The sequence below is a fragment of the Triturus cristatus genome, chromosome 9, assembly GCF_964204655.1.
Source record: "Triturus cristatus chromosome 9, aTriCri1.1, whole genome shotgun sequence".
Taxonomy (NCBI): domain Eukaryota; kingdom Metazoa; phylum Chordata; class Amphibia; order Caudata; family Salamandridae; genus Triturus; species Triturus cristatus.
Genome location: NC_140592.1, coordinates 403501907 through 403526774, shown reverse-complemented (window position 1 = coordinate 403526774; position 24868 = coordinate 403501907). Strand labels below are relative to the sequence as shown.

Sequence of the window (24868 nt, the reverse complement as noted above, 5' to 3'; positions counted from 1 at the left end):
AGTGCAGAGGGATTATGGTTACAGAAGTCAGTAATAGAATGAGGTATTTCCATAACGTGATTCAAGTCTTGTAATGCGATGACATGGACCTAATGGAAAGCGACACCCCTTATATTGTTACGAGCTGTATTGTACCTGAAGTGGGTGTACTGTGAATTTCTGGTGTCATGACACTTTAGGGGTCAAATGTAAATTGCCAGAGGTATTTCCACCAGACTTATGTATATTGTAAATTGCTGCATAGTATTACGTTGTGTGTGTGTGTGTGTTAAATATACTTTTACTTATATAAAGAAAAATCATAGACTGGACAAAAATTTGAGTGTTGTTATTGCGTGCCAGAGAATGGGGATTACTAGCCCACACCACCTCCCTTGAGTAGGTCTTGGACTGCTTTGCTCCTATACCCTGAGTGTGTCAAGCAGGACAATGGGGTTTTTGATTCCCAGTGAAGGCAGAATGTGGACCCATTACTTGTGCAGGCCACACAACTAATGCCCCGTTTCCTCACACTGGATAACAAGCAACAAAAAACCAAAGCTAGAGTATTGCTGTCCATGATAACTGGGAAATGTGATTCCAAGAAATTGTGCAAAAAAGTGTATGTTGAACCTAGAAATCTGTGCTTGCAGCGGAAATCTGTTTAGTTGCTGTCTGGAAGTCATTTTTAGTGCCTTATATGACTTCTAGTATGTGTTAACCTTTCTTCCACTCACCCTAATCCACCCATCTGCCTATTTCTCTAACCCATTGATCCCTTTCTGACATATTTTCACTTATATCATATGGAAAAGTTAAGATCACGTTTGCAGTTAGCAGGCAACACACCGCTACCAGTAATTTGTTACTCTTTGATCCACAGTACATGCCTTGTAGCATGGGAACCACTGAGGTATATTTTAAATGGGGAAAATTTACTTCAGTACAAATATAAACTAACCTGTGGTACTAGTTGCATTGTTTTGTGCTCATGCATAGAAAAGAATTAGTACTTAAGTTCCAACCTGAAAACAAAAAAACAGGTTTGGCGAAAGGGAATGTTCTTGGAAGAACTAGAGCCAAGAGTTTCCAATGTAAGTCCCGTAGGGCCGGGGCATGCCAGATTTACATGCTATCCGCTTATGATAGATATACTTCCAGTGAATCAAAACGGAGCTTGTTTGCATAGATGCAGCCATATTTACACTCATTACAAAGGGTTTTTCTGAATATCCGGCTTCTTGAGCGCCTGGACCAATGTTGGACTTCCATGTTATAAACAGAAGTCACCAGTAGTGTATTGCAAATTAGATGTGCTGGCAAAAGGATGAATATCCAAGCAGCAGAAGATTATGCTGGAAGGTAACCATGTTTTACAATCAACATCTGCGACTCTCCAATGCAATGGCGTTGTGGATCACGTAAAGTTACAGCAGAATTACGCAGAATTATGCAAGGAGCGTAACCCTACATCTAGCGATACTTTCTTAATGCAAAATGCACCCCAACTCACACAATGGACTCAATGATACACCTTGTGCTAAGAAAATAGTGCTAAATTCAACAGAACACGAACAGCAATAGCCACTCACGCTTTGTTCCTCCTCTCTTGCAGTATGCATTTTGCTCCAAATTACTCTGAATTATTGTGAACAGGCATAATCGAGTAATCTTCTGTAATCTTGAATCACAAGAGTAACACAAGATTACCAAAATTGCTCTGATTATTCCAGCGTAGTTAAAGCCCAAGTGCAAGTATGATCACAAATATAAGAAGCCATCTCTACCTGGGTTACCATGCCTTCTGTATACTGGCCACGAACCAGAAACTGCAGCAGTAATACATTAGGAACTTGAAAATGTATAGGTGGCAAAAGGTGCCGCAAGGACTGGTACTCCGTCCACTGGTTTTCTACCCATTCATAAGTGATTTTCAAAGTAGCCAATAAAGATGAAATGCCTGTTCGCAGATGATGAACAAATTGCCCCAAAACTTACTCCATTAATCATTACTCTCTGCTTCCCATCACTCTGCAAGTTCTTACCCATTTTGCCAGTCCGTACTCACTTTACCAAGACTGTTCCCCATTAATAGCAAACACAAAAAGATGATGGAAGGAGTGCTGAAACTTTTCAACCACTCACTCCCAGTTGCAGATCTGGGTTTAATCCATTTTTCTTTTGCTCACTATGCCACCCCAGTTTGGGTCCAACCATATGCAATTCAGTCTTGAACCTGTTCCACATGGGAACAGTCCAGCCCAAACTGCCAGGCCACGTCCTCCCTGGACCGGTAACAAGCATCCTGGGATTGGTTTTGGTGGTTCACCCCTCATCAGCTAGGCAACCTTGAATCCAGTGGCACAGCGAGCAACCTTGGACCGAAACCGGTCACAGGAGGCATAGTGAGCAGAAGAACGATAGACTAAACCCAGATCTAGGACGGGGTGAGTGGTTGAAAAGTTTCAGCACTCCGTCCATCATCTTGTGTTTGCTATGTTCGTCCTAAGAGGCCAAAGGTATGCCCAGATGTGGGTCCCTTGTTCACAGTGCCACTGGATTCAAGCAAAAGACACACAATTGATGGACGGAATGCAGAACAAATCAAAACATTCTCCCCCAGTCAAGAGATCTGGGTTAAATCCATCATTCTTTTGCTCACCATGCCACCCCAGTTTAGACCTGGCCATATGCAAATCAGTCTTGACCCTGTGCCTCATGGGAACAGTCCAGCCCGAACTGCCAAGCCAGGTCCTCCCTGGACCGGAAACAAGCATCCTAGGACCGGTTTCGGGGTTTCACCCCTCTTCAGCCAGGATAGCTTGAATCCAGTGGCACAGTGAGCCAGGGACCTACGTCTAGGCATACCCAGCGCACTTAGGATTAGAAAGCAAAAGACACACAATTGATGGACGGAATGCAGAACAAATCAAAACATTCTCCCCCAGTCAAGAGATTTGCATATGGCTGGGTCCAAACTGAAATGGCATGGTGAGCAAAAAAAGATGGACTTAGGCCCAGATCTCTGCACTGGGGTGAATGTATGACATTGTTCTGCATTCTGTCCATCAATAGTTCTTTTTGCATTTGTCACCCCGAGTGGAACGGGTATGCTCAGACGTGAGTCCCGTGCTCTCCAGGCCACTGGGATCAAGCTATCCTGGCTGAAGAGGGGTTAAACCCCGAAACGGTCCTAGGATGCTTGTTTCCAGTCCAGGGAGGACCTGGCCTGGCAGTTAGGGCTGGACTGTTGCTATTGGGCACAGGGTCAAGACTGATTTGCATATGGCTGGGTCTAAACTGTAATGACATGGTGAGCAAAAAAACAATGGATTTAGGCCCAGATCTCTGCACTGGGGTGAATGTATGACATTGTTCTGCATTCTGTCCATCAATAGTTCTTTTTGCACTGGATTCAAGCAAGCCTGGCTGATGAGGGGGTAATACACCAAAACCGGTCCCTGGATGCTTGTTTCCGGTCCAGGGTTGACCTGGCCTGGCAGTTCAGGCTTGACTGTTCCCATGAGGAACAGGGTCAAGGCTGATTTTCCTAAGGCTGGGTTGGCATAGTGAGCAAAAGAACAATAGATTAAATCCAGATCAATGACTATGGGTGAGTGGTTGAAAAATGTCAGCACTCCTCTTGTTTTGTTAGCGACATTCCCAATTAATAGTATGTGAGAAATAGCAAAGGTTTGTATTATTTCTAAGTAGATCACCGCTGTTTGTCTGTCCTGTTCCAGTTGCAGAGTCATCCATTCTAATACTTGGGCAGATTCCAATGGTCTGACTTTTCTCATGTGTATTTTTCCTGCAGGGATCTGTTAGCCCAATTGTCTTTCAATATTTAACATTTATTTAATTCTGTACATTTCTGCACTACTGCTTTGAGGCCTACAAGCCTTTAACAGCCTACAAGCTATCAGTTTTGAGAGTGGCCATGCATCTGCCTGTCAGCAGTCCTTGTTGATCTCTCCTCGGTCAGTGAGCCACAAGGAACTGATTTGCACAATGAGGGGCATGGCATCTGATGAATGCATTTTTTAGGTCTCTGCTACAGACCACTTTATCTGTCTGTTGGAGAACTATTGCTTCCAGTACCTAACATATTTTAAGAGTGGGCTTGGGCCCGCTAGTTGCTCATGATAGATGACTTTGTTCTACGTTTTACTTTGTTGATTTGATGGTTTTCCAGCCTTTTCTTTTGTTTGAGATTGAAATGCTGCTGGGAGGGTCACAGTGTTATGATTGCTTTGGGTATTCTTACACTGATGACATCAGACCTTACATTTGAGTGCATGAAAGTGTCTGTTTTTGTCCTTCTCTGACTGCTCCCCATCCTCCGCCATGACCTTCTCTTTCCCCTCAACCGTTTACACAACCGCAACCTAGAATGCGATACCTGTATACCCTTGAAGCATTTGTTTCCTACCCACTGTGCTATCCACAAGAACACCCACTTAAAATATTTTGTAACCATTTCCGGAAGGTTGCATGTGCATTAGGCATCTCTTATGAACTTTATTTGAACAAATCCCATTCAAAGATGGCTGCCACAGATGCATGCACCTATGTGTTTTTTTCCAGAAAAGTATTTTTTTTTTTTAAAGCATTTGCTAAACCAGTAGGATTTATGGCTGAGACCTACTGGCTTTGCCAATGTTTTATGTTTCAATCCTTCCAAACAAAAGCTTAGAATAATGTCATAGTTGCATTTCTCAAGAGCAGTTGCACCGCTGCTGCCGTTGTGGATTCTTCCTTTAAATATATATATATACATTTTTCTTTTCAAACAGATGCACATTTCTCACAAATTAAATCTCAATGGGAATCAGTTACAAATATGAACATAACAGGTGCGGAAGTTGAAAATGCACTTCTGTAAATTACCAAACGAGATGGATTCCTTGCCTGGAATAAAGGCATTACTTTGACTTAAGAAATCTCAATCACTTCTGCTCTGGCTGTCAGGGCAAAGACAAGCATGTACTATACAAATTCCTCTGCTTTGAGTGCTAGGCTGATCGTTCCAACTTCTAATCACTTCAGACCATTCAAGGCTGCCAAATCACCTTCGAGCACTGCCCTAGCAGACGCCCCATTTGAAGCTGTTTTTCTGTAAATTCCCAAACAACCTTAAACCCTTGATTGGAGTAAAGGCATTGTTTGTCGTGATGGGTCTCAATTACTTTTTTTCTGTCTGTCAAAGCAAAGACTAGATTGTACTCTCAACTCTTCTTCTCTGATGGAAGAGCCGATCATTCTGTGTTTAATCACTTAAGCGGATTCAATGGTGCCAAATCGCCTGCATGCTTCTCTTTTCCTGCCATTTCACAAGACCCGTGGATACGTGTGCATCCATTGATGGAATCTATGAATGCATGTTCAAATTTGTTTGAAGAAAAATATAAAAAAATCATTGGATAAGCCAATAGGCTCATGGTCGAGAACTGCTCGATATGCCATTACTTTGTTGTTACAACTGTCCCAAGCAAAAGCACAGAATAATGTCATAGTCCAGGGCAGAGTAAGAATTCTGGAGCAAGGAAGCACCCCTCTAAAGGGATGCAACATGCTTATGTCGGATCAGGGAGCAAATGCAATACCTCGTTGGGGATAAAGCAGTTTTATAAATGCTAAGGGCTTCAGTGCTGTCTCAGATGAATATACTCTCGAATTTTAGCTAAAGTGGGGAAACTGTACACGGTGCCCCCATCCTTTACCACTTAGTTGTCAAGTAGAACCGACGTAGGTGTTGCCTCTAAACTGCAGTGTTGCTCATTGCAAGGAATAATATATAAAAGGGAGCATTCCGCAAATAAGCAATTGTTCAGATAGCATATGTTCATATTAATTCTCATTTGACAGCCCAGACGTGGAAATAGGAGTACGTTTTGTCTTCCATATTCTTAATGTTTATTCCTCCACACAAGTTTTACTTGTGGAGGAGTGTGGCTCAATGGTTAGAGCGGCAGACCCTGAAGCAGAGTTCTGGCCAGGGACCAGGGTTCGATTCCCGCCTCGGCGGGGCTCGGGCTCAATTTCCTCTGACCTGTCTATTCTCGCCTCGGTGCCTATTCTAATCACGGGCCACACGCTGCAACTCTGGGCAATAGCTTGCTTAGCCTCCACACCGGCCCCAACAGCGCTAAGGATGCCTGGCTTCACCCTGGGGGTGCCCAGGAGTGGACACTTCACAGGGAAAGCCAGGAGGGGTTCCACAGCGGTATGAGTATCAGCGCTAGGAAACCGCTAAAAGGCGACACCGCAAGGTGGCCGTCTGGTGACAGTGCGCTCTATAAGTACCTTGACATTTACATTTAAATTTAAGCTACTGAAACATCAACACGGTTTCTCTATGGGACTAATTCTACTATGCACATTGAACTGGAACAAGTCAACATTCTAATATAGTGTAAAACAAATGCACCGATGCACACCAAATCACTGTTACTCTTAACATCAGAGGCATGAAATCCAAAAGAACACATCCAGTTGATAGATTTCTATTTGCAACTTTCCAAAAAGTGAATCATAGTTGTGGATGAATTACATTTATTCCAATATAGACAAAACAAAGGCAGCCGACGCACGTTTCGTCCTCCTGGACTTTCTCAAGGCTTATCTCAAGATTCAAAGATGAACACACCATAAGTACATTCTTGGAGTCACGGCGAATGCTCTGCTCCAGGGAGCCAAATACGCTAACTTAACATGGTTCAAGCGCCTCCACAACATTACAACGTTGCGTCCTTGGCACATAAAGAAACCGTCTGTAACGGACTAACTGGGACTGATTAACTGCCAAATTTTCTTTGCCATGACTTCAAGATTGTTACTTATGGTGTGGTATTACTAAATTCATGTCGGCAGATATACAAGTATTTAAAAAGGAAATAGAACTCATACTTCTTTCATGCTATGAGTCTTGATTTTTATTAGACCAGAAAGGAATGTTCATCTCTGAATCTTGAGATAAGCCTTGAGAAAGTCCAAGAGGACGAAACGCGCTTCGGCTGCCTTTGTTTTGTCTATAATGGAATAAACTTAATTGATCTCAAAATGTCCACAACTATGATTCATTTTTTGGAAAGTTGCAAATAGAAGTCTATCAACTGGATGTGTTGTTTTGGACTTCATAACTTTTTGAGGATAAAAGTAACAGTGATTTGGTTCGCTTCGGTGCATTTGTTTTATATTGTGGTCTAGACTGCGGATGCAGATCTAGCAGATTACCTAAGGTGGGTGTGTAATACGATGGCCCGAGAGTACCCTTGTACCTTGACATGTTACAAATTGAATGTTCCAATATAATATATACTGACACATAGATGTGCAGATCTGAGAGCATATCCACCAATTGCATTCCTGTATTCTACTATAGTGTAAAAGACAATAAATCGTGAGCATCCTTTTAAACGTTTCAGTGCCAGGTTAGCTCAACTGGTCCTAGCTATTGAGAAGGCCCATCACTTGAGCAGGCCCATCACGTTGATGAAAATCTTCAATATCTCTAAGTCCATTATATCAAGCCACCTTTTCCCTGGTATGTGGTATATTCATAAAAATGCATTCAAAGAATCTGTGTTTGGGAAAAAAATTTGGTTTATGTGCATGTATGTATATTTTGTCTTGTAAAGAATTGGACACCATAGCACAAGTGATGACAGCTCCGCCTACCGCTCTGTGGATGAGGTCAACTATTGGGATAAGCAAGACCACCCGATCGGCCGCATCCGATTCTACATGCTCAACCGGGGCTGGTGGGACGAGGACCAAGAGAAGACCTGGAGGAAAAAATCCAGGAAAATGGTAAGCTCACCCTCCTGTAATTTGTCACAAGTAATATTCCCTCACAGGAATCACTCTCTGATTTCCTTTCTATACCGATGACGCAATGCAGTAGTCTGTTTCCATCTTTTCAGGAAACATTTTACAGTGTCTCGTTTATTTGCAGGAAACATAACATGTTTAAATAAGAATAGAAATGGTTAGCTTTGCTTATCCAGGTATGCTATTAAGTGGTGACTTGCTAAAATTGACTAACTTTGAGATTTGCATAGCAGTTTTACTGTCCTGCCAGTTTAAAACTAACATTGCAGTATGGGCTGCTTCATCATTGGGGCCTAAGGAGACAAACCTAAGCGTGCAATTGATGATTTGGGCTCATCAAACTTTGGGATCCAGGACCAGAAGAGAAGGAATAGGACAACACCCTAAAACATTGGTGGAAGGGTGACGGTTTTGACTGCCCCAAGTAACATTTTCCTTCTTAGTTGCTGTATGCAGCAGAGGCTTCACGTTAAATCAATTAAATATACTTTTGTTTTTAAGCCTCTGAATGCACCAACCTGGTCTCTGCCAACCAACCCCTATATAAGAAGTGCTATTTCACTAGTCCAATGGCTACACCATATATCTAAAAGAGTTTCATTTGCTAAGTCACATTTCATAGTGTGGAGTGAAAGTGGAGTTTTTCAGTGCGAGCAGGCTTTATAGATTGTTGTGCATACTGCACCTGCACCAGCTGCATACATACAGGAAATACTGTCTAATTTTTAGGGTTTTATAAAAGTGTCTTATAGTCATAAATATTATGAAAATATTGCATTTCATATTTTTTGGAGCACATCTTACAATACTGGCATGGCTCAGGTCGACTCTCAAATATCATCTGTATTTGTTGGACACTGCAATATTGCTGACAGCCATGATGCTGAACCCTCTGTTGACAAAGAAGTATCTTAGTGACACAAACACGGCTGAACTACAAAAGTGCAGTACACCTGTTGCTCAGGTATGAAAGTGGAGTAAATTCCATCAAGTCCCTTTTCCACATTTATGATCTAGGTGAAAACACAAAAAAACCTATCCACGTTACTTGATGTGATCTGTGTGGAATGAAAAGTTTCCTAGCTATCGTAACGGAAAGTTTCAATTCTATTATGGACTCAGAGGCGATGATTATGCTCATCTTTCTTCATTCTATTGCTCAGCAGCCATGCCAGTTTAACATTAACAAAAGAACAAACTTCATTTTGCATAACCCCTGGGAAATAATGAAGTCACAAAAGAGAAACAGTCCACATCCAATCAGGTGTCAGCAAAGAGTATAATCCTCCTAATCCCCTGTCAGTTACCCTCTTTCTTCCACGAACAATCTTCCCGTGGAAGTTGCTCACTCCTGTTTGTAAGAGTCTGTTCCTGCAATTCCAAGAGCACTGATTAACCCGGGAAACCACTCTCTGCTATGACAAGTGCCAATAACATACAATATAATCTGTGTCATTGCATGAGGTATGGCATCTACTGCAAACAAACCAGGAAACGCTTTACTTACTCGCATACATGGGTTCCATAACCCTGGTCAGTTATCAGTCATGAGAAGGTGGGCCAATCCTCGCCTCCAAGTCCTTAATAGAATTGGAACTTTCCGTATGATAGCTAGGAAATATTTCATTCTATGTCAGCACCCGGAGGTGAGGATTATGCTAATTCAAAACATGTCCACCACCAGGGCCGCAATGGTGGAGACTGATTTGAAATAAAACCAATTAAAGGTCGAATCCGAGGACCAGTCCGCTTCATTTAGAATATCATCCAAGCGGGCACCCAATGTAAAAGCTTTGGAGGCCATCGCTCTACGAACGGAATGTGCACAAAAGACCTTAGTGTCAATGCCTGCCTCCTGCATGATCCTCCTCACCTATCTTTCGATAGTCAATCAGGAGATTGCCCGGAAAGGCTTCTTTAAAGCAATCAACAGCTGCTTCTTCCTGTGAGGCGTAGCTCCACCATCATCGCTTCATAGGCTTTGATGCACCGCACCACGCACAGCTTGGAGACCTCTGGGAAGGCTGGATAGGAAATCACCCAGAACTGAGTCTTAGTCCATCTTGAAACATGGAAGGTTACTCCATCCGTAGAAAAGGACCTCCCTGTAATATCAAGGGCTCTAACATCTGACACCCTCCTGCATGAAATCAAGCACAATAGAATGGCTAGTTTGGCTGATAACTGTTTCCTTGAAAGGTGTGGATTGCTTGGCCACGAAGACAAGAGGCTGTGAACTTCATTCAAGTCCCAGAGGGTGGAAAACCTAGGCTCTGGGGGCAAAGATAACCTAACGCCCAGGAGCAGTTTCCTGTCCAGTGGGTGTTCCCCCACCAGGGAGCCGCCAATCACTCCATGGCCTACGGAGATCGCGTATCTGAAAGTATTTACTGATCTGTAGTCCATTCCCTCGCATGCTAAAGAGGCCAGGATGTGCACAGTGTCGGTTCTCACGGGATCCAGACTCTGCTGCAGACACCATCCCACACATCGAGACCAGGCCGAGTGATATCTCTTGACGGTGCTGTCAGCCCAGGCTCGAGAGAGGCGGTCTGCAGCATGTCTCAATAGGCTGGAACCTGCCATCTCGCCCTGTAATCTTCCAGGCCATCACCCAAAGGTTGCAGTTTGTCACCAGGTGAAGACGGTTCCCTGCTGAATCGCTCAGAAGACGCGGCAACTGGGGTAGGCGGGTCGGAGAAGCCCAAGAAAGTTACATTAGAACTGGAAACCATGCTTGCGACTTCCATATCGGTGTGATCAGCACCACATCCACATTCTGTCTGCGTACCTGAGCTGTCAGTCGCATGATCATTGCGTACAGGGGAAACGCATATCCCTGCTCCAGGGACCAATTCTGTAGGAACACATCGGTCGCTTCTGCTCCCGGATCCGGTCTCCAACTGAAGTACTGGGGAAGCTGATGGTCCAGGCAGGACGCAAATAGGTCATTGGTAAACGGCCCTCAGAGTCATGAGAGACCCTGAAAGACCACCAGGAATAACTTCCCGTGACTTGAATCTCGAAGGTGGGGGAAGTGCCAATCCGCCACCTGTCTGGCCGATCCAGGAAGGTGTTCCGCCATCACCGACACATGGTGCTCGAGGCAGTATTCCCAAAAATTCTTGGCCAGATCAAAGAGGTGTAAGAAAGTGGGTTTCTGTTGCAGTAACCCCCCCTTTTTTTTTGCCTAATAGCGGATGCACTTTTCCTTGTTGTGCCCTGGGCTCCTGCCAATCAGGTGCCCAGGGCCTGTGTTCCTTCCCTAAAAACTGCCTAACAGCCAAAACCCAAATTGGCAAACCCTGGCCACATGTCAGCCCCTGGTAAATGGTACCCTAGGTACCCAGGGCCTTGTTGTAGGAGAGTAGGATCTGCACTTATGTTACCCCCACTTTTTTTCTGATGTATACACTGGTTTCTGGCTATAGTCTGGCTGGGTCCCTACTAATCAGGGCCCCAGTCTCACTGATCTCTCTAAACAACTTGGTGTGCATATTAGATGCACTAGTGATTGGATACTGTGGTACCTTATGAGCCCCTAGTATATGGTACCTTAGGTACCAAGGGCATTGGTACTTCACAGGCCTACCAGGGGCTGCAGCATATATTATGCCACCCCTGGGAAGCATTCTCAATCTGACACCACAGGCCTGCTACTGCAGCATGTGTGAGGTAGTGTTAGCATTCCTCACTGAAGTATAGGTTCCTATATCTCACCTTACACACACATATAAACCTATCAGCCACCCCTCTTGCAGGCCCTAACAATCCTGAGGGCAGGGTGCTTGGTTTACTATGTGAGGGGGTGCTTCGGCATGAGCAGGACCCCTCTGCAGCTAGCAGAGTCTATTCTCTCCTGCTGTTTGTGGATGCGGTTAAACCATATACTCTTAAGTGCATTATAACCTTGAGGTAAATGCTAACTTTGGAATGACTGCATCAAAACATGTCGTGTTTGGTGTCAAACAACTTGGAATTATACCCCCACACCAGTAACTGGTGTGGGAGTATGATCCCACCCTTCTAGAGATGACATGTACCCACTGTACTAAACGGTAGAAGTTTCCAAGAGCCCTGGCATCACAAAATGGATGCCACCAGCACAGACACTGTGCTGCCCTCCTGCTGCTGACTGAAACTCGCAGTAGAGGGAGCCCAACAAAAGGCATCCTGTCACAGGGAGGTGTCACCGCCTCCCAGACAGGATTTAGTTTATTGGAGCCGGGTGGGTGCACTCTTAGAGTGCTTTGAAGTCCTGCACTGGGGGAGCAGTAGGTTCGTCTGTGCATATGCCAGCTCAAACCGGTTCTGGGGCTACCTGCCCCTGCTCTGGCATGAAACTGGACAAAGGAAAGTGGGTGTAACCACCCACTACCCTGACCCTCCTAGAGGAGTGGTCATAGAGCTAGTCCCTCCCCTATCTTCACTATAAGATAGCAAGCATTGCCAATGCAATTCAGATTACCCTGGACGACGCTCTACAAAGAAGAATCCTGGCCTCTCGACGTTCCACTACCTTTGGAAGACTGAAGAATCTCCCTTGGAGTCAAGGAGTGACTCCCCTGCTTGGCAGGCACCAATAACCTCAATCAACGGTTGCAAACTTCACCGCTCCCGCCGGAGTCCGAAGTCCCTGCGGCCCCAGAAGTGGATTTCCTGACCTCTCGACGGCCATTTTGAGTCTCCAGCGAAGCTGTGGCATCTAGACCCCACGAGTGACGAGGAACTGCAATACCTGGGAACCGTGCACTGATTTCGAGTGCAAACCCTAAACAACGTTCTACGAACTTGTGCTTTGGACCATTTGTGGCCCAAGTCGGCAGCAGGTCTTGTTCCAAAAATCAGCGGCCTACCCCGTCCCGAGTGACCGTGGGCTCCTGTGAAACTTTTCCTGTGGCGGCGTCTTCGCGATCACTTGCCCGTTGGCTAGTGGGTCCCCCGAAGACTTTCCCAACGATTCAAAGGGCTCTCCTGGTTGCTCCAGGCCTGCCCTCACTTAACCTCGCTGGGTAAGTCCATCAGACCTTGCTGGTCTGCATCACCGACTATCTTCAGTCCACACGAGACTTGCAGTTGCCAAGGCTTGTTGGCTCCAATCCGGTTGCCGACACCGTCATCAGCTGCAGACGTCGTGGGACACTCCGAATCCAGCTGCTGGTCATCGTCGATCGCTCCTGGACCTCGTGAGTGAAGAGACAAAACACCATCGACGACCTGAAGCGACGCAACATCTGTGGTCATCCATCTCGCTGGCCACCGGTCACTGGCAAGTGACTTTGAACACTGTCCCTTCAATTTTCAGGTCCTCTTCATCTTCAATCCACTTTCGGATTACAACGGACACCTCTTCAGTCGTCTCAAGCAGCAAGTCTTCATTGGTCTCAATTGAAAACAGCATTGCGACCCGACACCAAAAGACACCTATGCACCCGGCTTCCCTGGGTGAGGTAACTCGTGCACTCCGGTGCCCAAGTGTGTGTTGGCCCTCGAAATACTTACCTTGTAAGTGGCTTGCTTGTTGACTTCTTCGAAGTGCCCTAAAACTTTAAAATACAAACCGCGACTTGCTCCATTGTAACCTATAGGAAACCCGTGGCTGTGTTTAGACACTGCACGCGTCTCCCGTGGGCTTGTTACTTACCTGCTAACACTGCAGTAGTGAAGCACCAGCGATTCCCAAGGCCCTAGGCTTTGTCATTTTGCAACTCGACTTTGTTAACCCATTTTTTTTGTATATGGTCTGGTACACCCCTAGGGCTCCAGCCATATTTGTGCTTAATTTATTGAGAACTGTTGACATTTAAATGTTTACCTGGCTTCTAATCTCATAAAGAGATTAGTAGAGTGTGCCTAGAAATAAATACATATATATTTGATATATATATACCTGTGTGGTGTCCTTTTCATTTGGTAATTCAAGAGATTATAAGGTAAAACAAGCTGCTTTACATTCCTCAGAGACTTAGCCTGAAGGCTGCTCTCCACAGCTACCACTAGGATAGCTTTCTTTAAAAGGTTGTCTTAAACCTATCTACCATAAGAGTCGAATTGGACTGGTGCAAGGTGGCCACTATAACTAGTGACCAGCATATGCCAGGCCAACTTCTCACACTTGTGACCAGGGAAGGCCTCTAAGGGCTGCAGCACTCATTGTGCCACCTTTAGAGGCCCTGTACCCTAACACACACAAACTGCAGGCTGAGTGTCTGGATACAAGACAAAACAGAGTCGACATGGCACACATCCCTGTGTGCCATGCCCACAACCTACACTGCCCTGGCATACATCAGCCACCCCTCTAGCTGGGTGCCCTATGTCAGTGGTGTGGGCACAGAGGCAGGAGCCCTGTGCCCCTACAGTACTCAGGTCCATTCCTGGGTCCTGTAAGTGCAGTGCTGCCATCTAAGAGTATATGGTGCTGGGAGCTTGTCAAACACGAACTCCACAACACCATAATGGCAGCACTGAAGACTGAGAAGTTTGGTATCAAACTGCTCAGCACATTAAACCCACACTGATGCCAGTGTGGGATTTAATGTACCAAGCACCATAGAGGGCATCTTAGAGAGGCCCCCTGAAACCTAAACCTACAATCTACATCTGTTCTGAGGCTGCCTAGGCTGCCACACAGCAGACATGTTGCTGGACCCCTGGGTAGGAGAGCCCCTGCTCTCCTGGGTCTGCAACAATGCACATCCTGGGTGTGGTGCTAAATCTCCTCCCCCAGGATGGGCAGGGGGAAGCTTCAAAGGCATGCCGCCTCTATGAGCTTTCCCAGGCCACTGCAAACCCCCACTCTGGCGGGAAGCTTGGCCGGAAACCCTAAATAAGGACAGGGGATGTGCCAGCCTGCCAACCCCACCCCTCAGGTGGGGGAGGCGAGGTGAAGCACATCTCCGGGCTCTCGCCATCTTGAAGATGGGAAGCCCTGCCCAATCAGGACTAGGCTCCTGCCCCACTCCACAGGAGAGAGGCAGGATAGGGGGTGTACCCACCCCCAGGACAGAGACACATTGGCCCCTGCCCTTCACCTACCAGTAACGCCCCTAAATCTAGTATTTAGGGGCACCCTGAACCTTCCTTCCCCAGATTCCAAAATACAAAAAGAAGAGCAAGAAGAAAGAAGACCTGCCCTGCAGCTGCTAAGAAGAGGAAGACACCAACTGCTTTAGCCCCAGCCCTACCGGCCTGTCGACCGTCGAACCTGCTCCAACCCGGCATCTCTTGTGGCCAGCAACCTCACAAACCCCGGAGGACCTGGCTACCTTTTGGCTCTAAGCCCCTGGGACTCCCATGAGTAGAGGCTCTACTCAAAACCTACTTCTAATCCCTGGCAGCAGCCCAGAACCGCACACCCAGCACACACTGCACCAGCCAAGCCTGGCCAGGGCTAGAGTGAACAAAGACCACGAGGACGACCCCACGGCAACTGTGACCCCGAGTCCGGCACCCAAGGACCTCCCTCGACACTCCTGAAGAAGCCTGCAGCCTCAGAACAAGGTGCTCCCCCTACCGCGATCAACAGAGGTAAGATTTCCCGACACCAAAAGGCACCCCTGCACGCGGCGCCCTGCAGCCCCCTGTGCCCAATCCCAGGGTACCTACCTATCCTCCAACTACCCAACTTACCTCTCGAAGTGGTGGTGGCACCTGAAGAATCCTCGTCCCCGAGCTTGCAGTCTTTTTCTGAACTGGAGATTTCCCATTGAAACCAATTGAGCGCCCGAAGGCTCAAAAGCACCCTGCACCCAGCCGCCCGAGTGGCCCTGGCAGGGCAACCTCTACACCTACCTACTTCCTCACTTGCCCTGAGCAAGTGACCAGGAGCCCAGCTCCCACAGCCGCGTGGCTTGCTAGTCAGCAGCCACCAACCAAGGCCCCCTATCCCTCATATGATAACATTGGCAGGGCTCGAAAAATCCGAAAAAGGGTACTAGTCCTGCAGGTCTAGTCCCTTGGAAAAACCCCTCGACCTCACTGCAACCTACTTGACCTCCGTCTCTGAAAACGGAGCAAAAGTGACTAGATAACAAGATTTAAAGGCATCTTTATTGCTCATTCCCTTTGTGAGAAATAAAAATGCCTTTAAATCTTGTTATCTTGTCACTTTTGCTCCGTTTTTAAAGACAGAGGACAAAAGTTAGTTTGTATTCCTACTCGCCAGAAAGGGCAAGTAGTACCTAAAAATAGCTCGTCCTCATCAATTCTCCCTCGCAAATGCGAGCGGGCGAGTGGATTTGTCGAGCCCTGATTGGGCCTAACTCTCTCTGCACCTGGCCGCCCTAGAGTCGCTGAGGGTGAACCAACTGTACCTACCTGACCCTGGGGGACCCCTGAGTCTATGCCTAGAACCTCAACTCTGCCAGTCGAGTACTTATCTATAAACCGATAACTCTATTTTCTTCATAGGGTAACATTGACTGGCTTTTTCCTGAAATTTCTTCTAAGTGTGGACTTTTCAAATCTTAAAATATTCACCAAAAATCAGCCGAGTAACGAAAACGAAAATACTCACCTGCTCTTAGGTGAGCTCGCAGTGCTGGATCTTGGTGCCCAGCACTGACTCTGAAAAATACTTACAACTGTACTTACCAGTAACCCAATTTTCTCCCATAGGAAATCATTGACTGTTTTTCTGTGATATTTCTTCTAAGTGTCAATTTCTGCAATCTTTAAATATTCTTTATAAATCGTGTAATATCTGAAAACGTAATTACTTACCTGTTTTGGATAAAGGTCCCAGTACTGAGTCTAGGTACCCAGTACTGGATTACAAAAGTAACGAGAACATACTATACCTGTAACTTGAATTTTCTGCCATAGGCAATCATTGACTGTTTTCTATGAAATATTTTCTAAGTGTCAACTTTTAAAATAGCAAAATATTGTCTAAAAATCATCACAGTAATTAAGTCTACTTTTATCACTTGGTTCCAAGTACTGACCCAGGACTGAATCTAGGATCCAGTCCTGGAATTCCAAAAGTAATCTGTGGCAAATAACATGTAACTTCCATTGAACTCAAAGCATTATTGTGTTTAAACTAGTGTTGCCTATTGCAACCAATTGTAACTGTTTACAAAAGTCAATTGCATATTGCAAAAGTATTTATATAAAGCATCTCATTCTGAGAAAGTATATTTTAATTCCAATTGTTGATTCTAAAATAAAACAAGCAAGGAGGAGCCTAGCGCGCAACCAAGATGGCCGCGTAGGTGCGAGGCTCCCGAGGACCTCCGCGACCTCCTGCATGAATCCTGATTTAATCCTGCCCTAGACGAAGGGAATGTGTGGGTGACCCCGAGCTGAGGTGACACCTGTTTTCCGTTCCTAAATCGGACCTTGGACACCGACAGGAGCGTCGATTGAGGTTTGCGGCCTTCTCCGCTCGGGCCCCCCGCACTGGAGTTGTGGGGCGATCCGACACCAAAGTGAACAACAGCGGCGGGCATGGCCGGGCGACTTGCGTGCCCCGCACTTTCACTTTCGCTTTCGCGCTCTCCTTGCTATCGGGCGAGGTAGGGTAGCGGGGCGGTGAGCGGTGGTGTGGCTCTGTTGGGGTGCCCTGTTGGCCTGCTCACGCAGTGGTGATCGCCCCCCCCCCCCCCCGGAGCTCTGGAACTGGATTGCTGGCCTTTTTCTCCCCCTTTCTGACGAGATTGGCGTGATCTGGGGATCGCCACCATGGCCACCAAACAAGATGGCGACCGGGTCAAGGTAAAATCGACCCGCCGTGGCGTAGCTCCTCAGACCAACAGTATGGACCGCTATACCCTCCAGAAGGGATCGCCAGATGCGCAGCACGGGTCCCAGTCGGGCCCGACTGATGCTCCTGCTCTGCCCGCGGACCCGACCCTCCGAGACATCATGGGCGCCATTACTGAGATGAAGGCCTCGGTGGACCAGCGTTTCGACACCCTGGCCCACAAGATTGACTCGGTCCTTGTGGACGTGGGCCTTGTCAGGGCGGACTTGTCTAAAACCAACGACAGGGTCGATTCTTTGTCCCACACTACCGTGGGCCTCACAGCGGATGTGGCTGCCCTCCAACAGGAGGTGCGCAGGCTTGGCCAGGCGAGCGCCCTGACGACTCGTCGGCTGGAGGATTTTGAGGGTCGGGCCCGGAGGAACAACGTCCGCATTATCGGGGTGCCGGAGGGACGCGAGGCAGAGGCAGCGGATCTGTTTGTGGAGGACTTGGTTCTCACCTATCTCCAGCCCCGGGGGCTGAGCAAATTTTTCGCGGTGGAACGTGCCCACAGGGTCCCCGGGGGTAGGCCTAAGGTTGGTGCCCCTCCGAGGCCTCTCATCGCCCGGATATTCAACTTCCGAGACAGAGACGCTATCCTCCAGGCTTCCAGACAACAAGGTCCGGTTAAACTGGACAACATGGATATCAACTTCTATCCTGATTTCACCCAGACAGTCCAGAAACAGAGACTCAGTTTTCTCGGAGTCAAACGTCGCCTACGGGATCTGAATCTTAAATACGCAATGCTTTTTCCGGCTAAACTGCGAGTGGAGGTGGATGGCCGTACGCACTTTTTTGACCGCCCCGAGGCGGCTGGAGACTGGCTCGACACCCTGGCCGGAGACCGGGACAGGGGGAGTGGGGGGGGTGCGGCGGGTGGGGAGGGTCCGCTGGATCAGGACTTGAGTTAGCCTTTGCTCTGGACTTCGATATTGTCACCAATGACTGTTAGGGTGAGTTCCCCTCTTGTGGGGGTCGTGTGGGGTCTCTTGGGGGATCTCCCTCCTCCTCTGGGGGGACTAGTTAGTTTTTCTCTATGGGGCGACAGGCACACTGCACTTTGGGGGGGCTGTTTGGGCTCATGCAGGGGTGCAGGGTGGGGGGAGTTTTGTTGGGACGGGTGGGTTGGGGTGGGGTGTGGATTGTTTTTACCGCAAGGCTAACCCTTTCTTGTATTGTTGTTTCTGTGATGCTCTCTGGGGGACAAATGATGGCTTCTGTATGTGATGGGGGGTAGGGACCTAACTTTGCTGTCCTGGAATGTTAACGGACTGGGGGATAGGATTAAGCGAGGGGTGGTCCTGCAATATCTGAAGCGGATTTCGCCTGATGTCGTCTTTCTGCAGGAGACACATCTTATTGGTAACTCCTTTTGTGCCATGAATCGTCGCGGCTATCGTTTGGTGGCCCACTCGGGCTTCACATCGGGCTCGCGGGGGGTGGGCATCATGGTTAAGATCTCACTCCCCCTAGAAATAGACGAGGTGCGTCATGATGAGAGGGGACGCTACACTGTTGTGGTGGGGAGGATGGAGGGCAGGGTGGTCAGTTTTGTCTCTGTGTATGTTCCACCGGGGTTACAGTCCACCACCTTCGCGGACTTGGGACGTCTCCTTCTTGACCTTCCGGAGGGACTTCTGGTGGTCGGGGGGGACTTCAATGCGGTGGCTTCTGGGACTATGGACCGCCATCCCCCTAGGGACCTCCCCCGGGCACAGGCGTGGCTGCCTGGTTTTTTAGACACACTAGGATTGGTGGATTGCTGGCGTTTAAAACATCCTACTCAGTTGCAGTACACCTTTCACTCGGGTGCCCATGGTAGCCTCTCGCGGCTCGACTATGTCCTCGTCCCCGCGGCCTATGCTGGGAGAGTCGGAGAGGTGCGACACCTGGCCCGGGGTATCTCAGATCACTCCCCGCTCCTGTTACATCTCGGAGTTTTCCCGAGGGGGGAGGGCAGGGTAGCTCCAATCAATGCTTGGTATCTTCGAGACCCCACCATTCGTGCCGCTTTGATTAAATCCGTGCATAGGTATTTTGAGGAGAATGTGGGGTCCGTCTCGTCGGCCATTTCCCTGTGGGAAGCCTTCAAAACGGTTCTGAGAGGGGAGGCCCTCTCTTCCATTTCCCATGCCCGGAGGAGTGCACAGGAGGAGGTGACCCGGGTGGAGGCCGAAATCACCGAACTGGAGGGTGACCTGGGGAGCGGGGTGACTGACGCGGCGCTACATGTTTTACAGCTTAAGCAGGCGGCCTATAGGGCCCTCGTCACGGAGGCGGCCAGGGGCCTTAGCAGAGAGCAACAGGGGCGACTGTATGATGTGGGTGACAAGGCTGGTAAATTGATTGCGTGGCTGGACAAAAAGGAGAGAGCTAGTCGTGTGGTCCCTCTGATTGAGAGTATGGATGGTGTACGAGTTACTGAGCCGGAAGGCATTGTCTCTTGCTTCGCGGATTATTTCCGCGAGGTATATACCCCGGTCTCTCCCTGCTCGGAGGAGGACTCTCGTGCCCTGTTGCGTGATATTACGCTGCCCTCCCTTTCAGTGGAGGACAGGGATTCGTTGGATGCCGCCCCCACCTCGGACGAAATTGCTCTCGCCATACGCTCGGTCGCCTCTGGCAAGGCCATGGGCCCGAACGGCCTACCTATTGAATTGTATAAGCTGCGACCGGATGTACTGGCACCCCACCTCCGCGCCATGTTCCTTGCGGCCCACTCGCGGGGATCCCTCCCACCTGACCAGCGTCTGGCTACTATCGTGGTCATTCATAAGGAGGGGAGGCCACGGGATCGGGTTACCTCCTATAGGCCGATCTCGCTTTTGAATGCGGAGCCGAAAATCCTCGCCAAGGTTTTGGCCAACCGGCTGGTCGGTGTGGTGGGCGATTTAGTCCACCAAGACCAGTCCGGATTTATTCCCCATCGTAACACGGCCCTTAATCTTCGGCGCTTGCACGGGGTGCTCGCGCGTGTTCCATTTGTGCGAGAGCCGGCCATCTTGGCGTCCTTGGACGCCACCATGGCGTTTGACACGCTCGAATGGTCCTACATCTGGGCGATGCTGGCGAAATTCGGATTTGGACCGGGCTTCATCAGCTGGGTCAAATTGTTGTACGCGGACCCAATGGCGCAGGTGGTGGTAAATGGTCGTGTCTCGGCCCCCTTCGCGCTGGGACGGGGCACACGACAGGGTTGCCCCCTGTCACCGCTCCTGTTTGCGCTGGCCTTGGAGCCCCTGGCGGAGTGGCTGCGGTGGCACCCTTCTATCCGTGGCCTCCGGTGGACCCCGGAGTATGAGGACCGCGTGTCCCTCTATGCGGACGACATCCTATTGTACCTCGCCTCCCCGCGCAAATCGCTGATCGTCCTGGTCGATGTTTTGCGCTCCTTTGGCCGTAACTCAGGTCTTGTCATCAACTGGGCTAAATCCTGTGTTTATGTGCTTTCCGGGGAGGCGCCTGTTCTCCCGCGGGGCTGTCCGATCCAGATTGCTTCGCAGGGGTTTCGATATTTGGGCATCTATATTACTCTGGACCCGGTGGCTCGCTACGAGCGGAATTTGCTTCCCCCCCTCCAGCGTTTGAAGGAGGACGTTGCGCGCTGGCGGCGCTTGCCGCTTTCACCACTCGGCCGGGCGGCATTGTTCAAGATGATGTCCTTGCCGCGCTTTCTATACGCTCTCCAGAACACCATGGACTTGGTCCCGGCGCGCTACTTTCGTGAGGTGGAAGGTTTGCAGCGCCGCCTGTTCTGGGATGGGCGGCCACGTATAGCCCTGGCAAAGTTGACGCTCCCGTGGTATGACGGAGGGATTGCCCTCCCAGACATCAAGCGGTATTACTGGGCCTCCCAATTAGCTGCCATTAATCACGGCCTTTATGGGCCTGCTTTAAATCCGGCCTTTGAAATGGATAAGACGGTACTGCCTGGTGGAGACTACAATCGAGCGCTCTATGCTCGAGTGCCTGATCCCCGCTTGACGGGACCCACGCGTGTCATGGTGCGAGTGTGGCACGCGGCAAATGCAGCTATGGGATGGAAGGACCGTTTGACCCGGGCGTCACCTTTGTATGCGACTGAGAGGCTGGGCTCCCTATGGACCTCTAAGGGCTTTGAGCGGTGGGATATGATAGGCATCAGTACAGTCGGAGATCTCTGGACGAGGGGAGGATTCAAAACATTCGAGGCGCTGCAGGCGGAGTTTAAGCTGCAGGGCGGTGAACTCTTTCGATACCTGCAGGTCCGCCACGCACTGGGTTCTGTTTTCCCAGACGTGGCCGCCATCCCAGAGTCCTCCCCGTTGGAAGATAGAGTGTTGGATGGCCACGTTCCGGACAGCACGATCTCCCTCATATATAAGAAACTGATCAATGACCGCTCGGGCCTATTGAATGGGCTCCGCGAGGCCTGGGTTGCTGATGGGTTGGAGCTGGACGACGAGGACTGGGTTTCCGCGGTGGCCTCTCCGAAGGAGGTGGCCATCCCGGCTCGCCTTCGCTTCGTCCAGCTCAAGATACTTCACCGGGTGTACGTGACGGGGCCGAGGCTTCAGCGTATGGGCTATGTTGAGGATGGACTGTGTAGGCGTGGGTGTGGAGCTTTGGCAACCTTTATGCATATCCTGTGGGAATGCCCGAAGGTGGAGCGTTTCTGGCGTGGTGTGCATGAGATCCTGCATGCGGTCACGCATGTTGCGCTGTTGCCTGAGGCGAGGAGATGTCTGTTGAATGTGTGGGAGCCGGTTGATTATTCGGTTCCGCAGACGCGATGGGTGACTCTGGGTTATATGGTAGCCAAACGGGACATTGCACAATTGTGGGGATCACAGAAGCCCCCTGCGGTATCAGCATGGAAAGAGCATATGGATTGGTGCATGTTCCAAGAGAAAGTGGTGTATGTTGCGCGGGGCAAGCCTGGGGCGTGGGTGAAGATATGGGGCCCCTGGAACGCCTACCGCGGGGACATCTGCGAGCCGCCGTTGTTGCCTCCCGCTTCACCAGTCTCTTCCCCTTAGTTGACTCCCCCCCTCGGTCCTGGGAATGGTATTCTCCCTGCTCTGGCACGGTTTCCCTTCCCCTCCTTGGATTTTAATGAACGGGTGGGGTTCCCCACGTCGGAGCACATGTAGTCACGCTCGATCTTGGGTGGCCTTGCGGGTGTGGTGTTATGTTCGTTGTGTGATGTAAAATGAAACCGTATTGTGGATACAGGGACACGTAGGCCCTGCTTTGCTACCTCCTGATTTAGTGACTTTGTTACGCTGACTGCATTACTGTAGAAATGCCATTTGTTCTTTGTCACTTTAGCGGCCGGCCGGAAGGTTGTAGGCCCATACCTGTATATGTTTTGCACTCGTAATAAACGGTTTCAAAAAAAAAAAAAAAAAAAAAAAAAAAAAAAAAAAAAAATAAAACAAGCATATATTTTTTATGGGGCGCTAGGTGGCGCACAAACGGAATGGCCGCTCTAAAGTGAGGCTCCCGTAGCCCGGCACTTGCATCCTTCAATTATCCTGCTCGCATACAGTGGTGGCAGGTCAAGACTCTTTCCGACGCGGCGGGAACCCTTTGAGAAGCCTCGAGGAAAGTTTGGTGCGGTTTGGGCCTCGAACTTCGGAGATAGACGGCCGGGAAGTGTGGCCGGGACGCTGCGAGTGCACACGCGGAGAGCGGCGATCGGCTGCCGGGCGTACGTGAGGCCGCGGCTGCCCATGTGGCGTTAGGCCCCGGGGAGCGCCCTGCACGCCGGAAGATCCCGGAGCAGGAGAGATCGGTGCGGGATCGCGCCCTGACGGCGGCATTTGCAGGTATCTGTCAGCGAGGGAGGGGCTGAGAGCGCATTTTGACTAGGAGCAGAGAGGGCATCAGCGGCGACAGCGCTTGAGAAGTGGTTGAGGAGCGGAGTTTGAAGGCGGTGCGGGGGCGGCGAAGGAGCTCTGCCCCCCCCCCCCCCCCCCTCCCCCAGCTGCGAGGAAGAGTATCGGCGGGGAGCAGAGCTGTGTACCGGGACCGGCCTGGTGGCGGGGCATATATAGACTGAGAGCTGAATGCCTGGGAGGACCCCTGAACAGGACGAGCTAAATACGACAGTGAGTCCGGGCTGGGCGTGCTGCTGGGGACACCTTGGCTGTGAAAGGAGATCGATTTGAAGGGACACTGCATGATTCAGGCGCTGATGCTCCCTGGGTGAAGGTTCTGGAGCTCTCGTCGGCGGAGATAGCGCGGTGGTTGCAGCTGCACTTAAAGTGAGCCAGGTGGGAGCAGGACTTGCCATGCGGATTGCGGGCTCGAGGGGCTGACCTGCGCTTAACCCACTGAGGGGCCATTGAAAGTTTGACCATCAGGACGGTTGAGATACTGGTGGGAGCGGAGGAAGTAGAGTGCGGTGAGAGCCGGAGAGGATACAGGACGGCAGAGAACACCGGTTGACCGGGAAACAGGAGTGCGAACTGGCGCGTGGTGTAGGTCGACGCTAGGCCTATACCACCGCTTCGGGGTCAGCATGGGGAAAGCGGATGCCAAACAACCGAAACTGAATTTTGAGACAGCGCGGCGCGGAACACAGGCCTCGCAAGCAGCACCACCCCACGAGGGTCAGAATGGGGCACAAGACGGAGCTACGGCGCCAGATACGGACGTGCAGAGTATCTTGCAGGAGATCCGCCAGGGCTTTGCCACTGTGGTTGAGAAAGTAGACCGCATGTCGACCAGAATGGATGCCATAGTCCACAAACTTGAAGGGCACGAGGAACGCCTAACGGAAGCTGAGCGGCGCATATCGGATGTGGAAGATGTGACCTCCAGCCATACCACGCGGCTTGCCCGGATAGACAATCTGTTGAGAGTAATTGCCGCAAAGAATGAGGATTTGGAAGCGCGCAGTCGGCGCAACAATATACGCGTACTGGGAATTCCGGAATCAACCAACGTTGGAAGGATGGAAGAATATATAGAAAAACTTCTCTTATCCTCGGTGGGCACGGAAGCATTCTCCAGCCAGTTCATTGTGGAACGTGCCCATAGAGCCCTTGGCCCAAGGCCGCCGCCGCGGGGGATCCCGCGTCCGATAATTGCGAGACTATTAAACTACAGAGACCGCGACGTGGCACTGCGTGCTGCCAGAGGCAAACAGACTCTGACATATGATGGGAACTCCTTCTCCATTTATCCTGACTTTACGCCCATGGTACAAGAGGAGAGGCGAAAATTTCTAGAGGTCAAGGCTAAACTGCGAAAGGCACAAATTGACTATGCGTTGCTCTATCCAGCACGCCTCAGGGTGACATATCAGGGAAGACA

General features: G+C 49.6%; 1 protein-coding gene across 1 annotated transcript in view; it reads left to right on the top strand.

Moving 5' to 3' along the window:
- Window positions 1-24868, top strand: part of BCKDHA (branched chain keto acid dehydrogenase E1 subunit alpha) — a 205588-nt gene that overhangs the window by 160377 nt on the left and 20343 nt on the right. The window contains exon 9 of the mRNA XM_085625275.1: window positions 7620-7791. Within this exon, the coding sequence (XP_085481401.1) occupies window positions 7620-7791 (172 nt within the window). The remainder of the gene's footprint in view (window positions 1-7619; window positions 7792-24868) is intronic.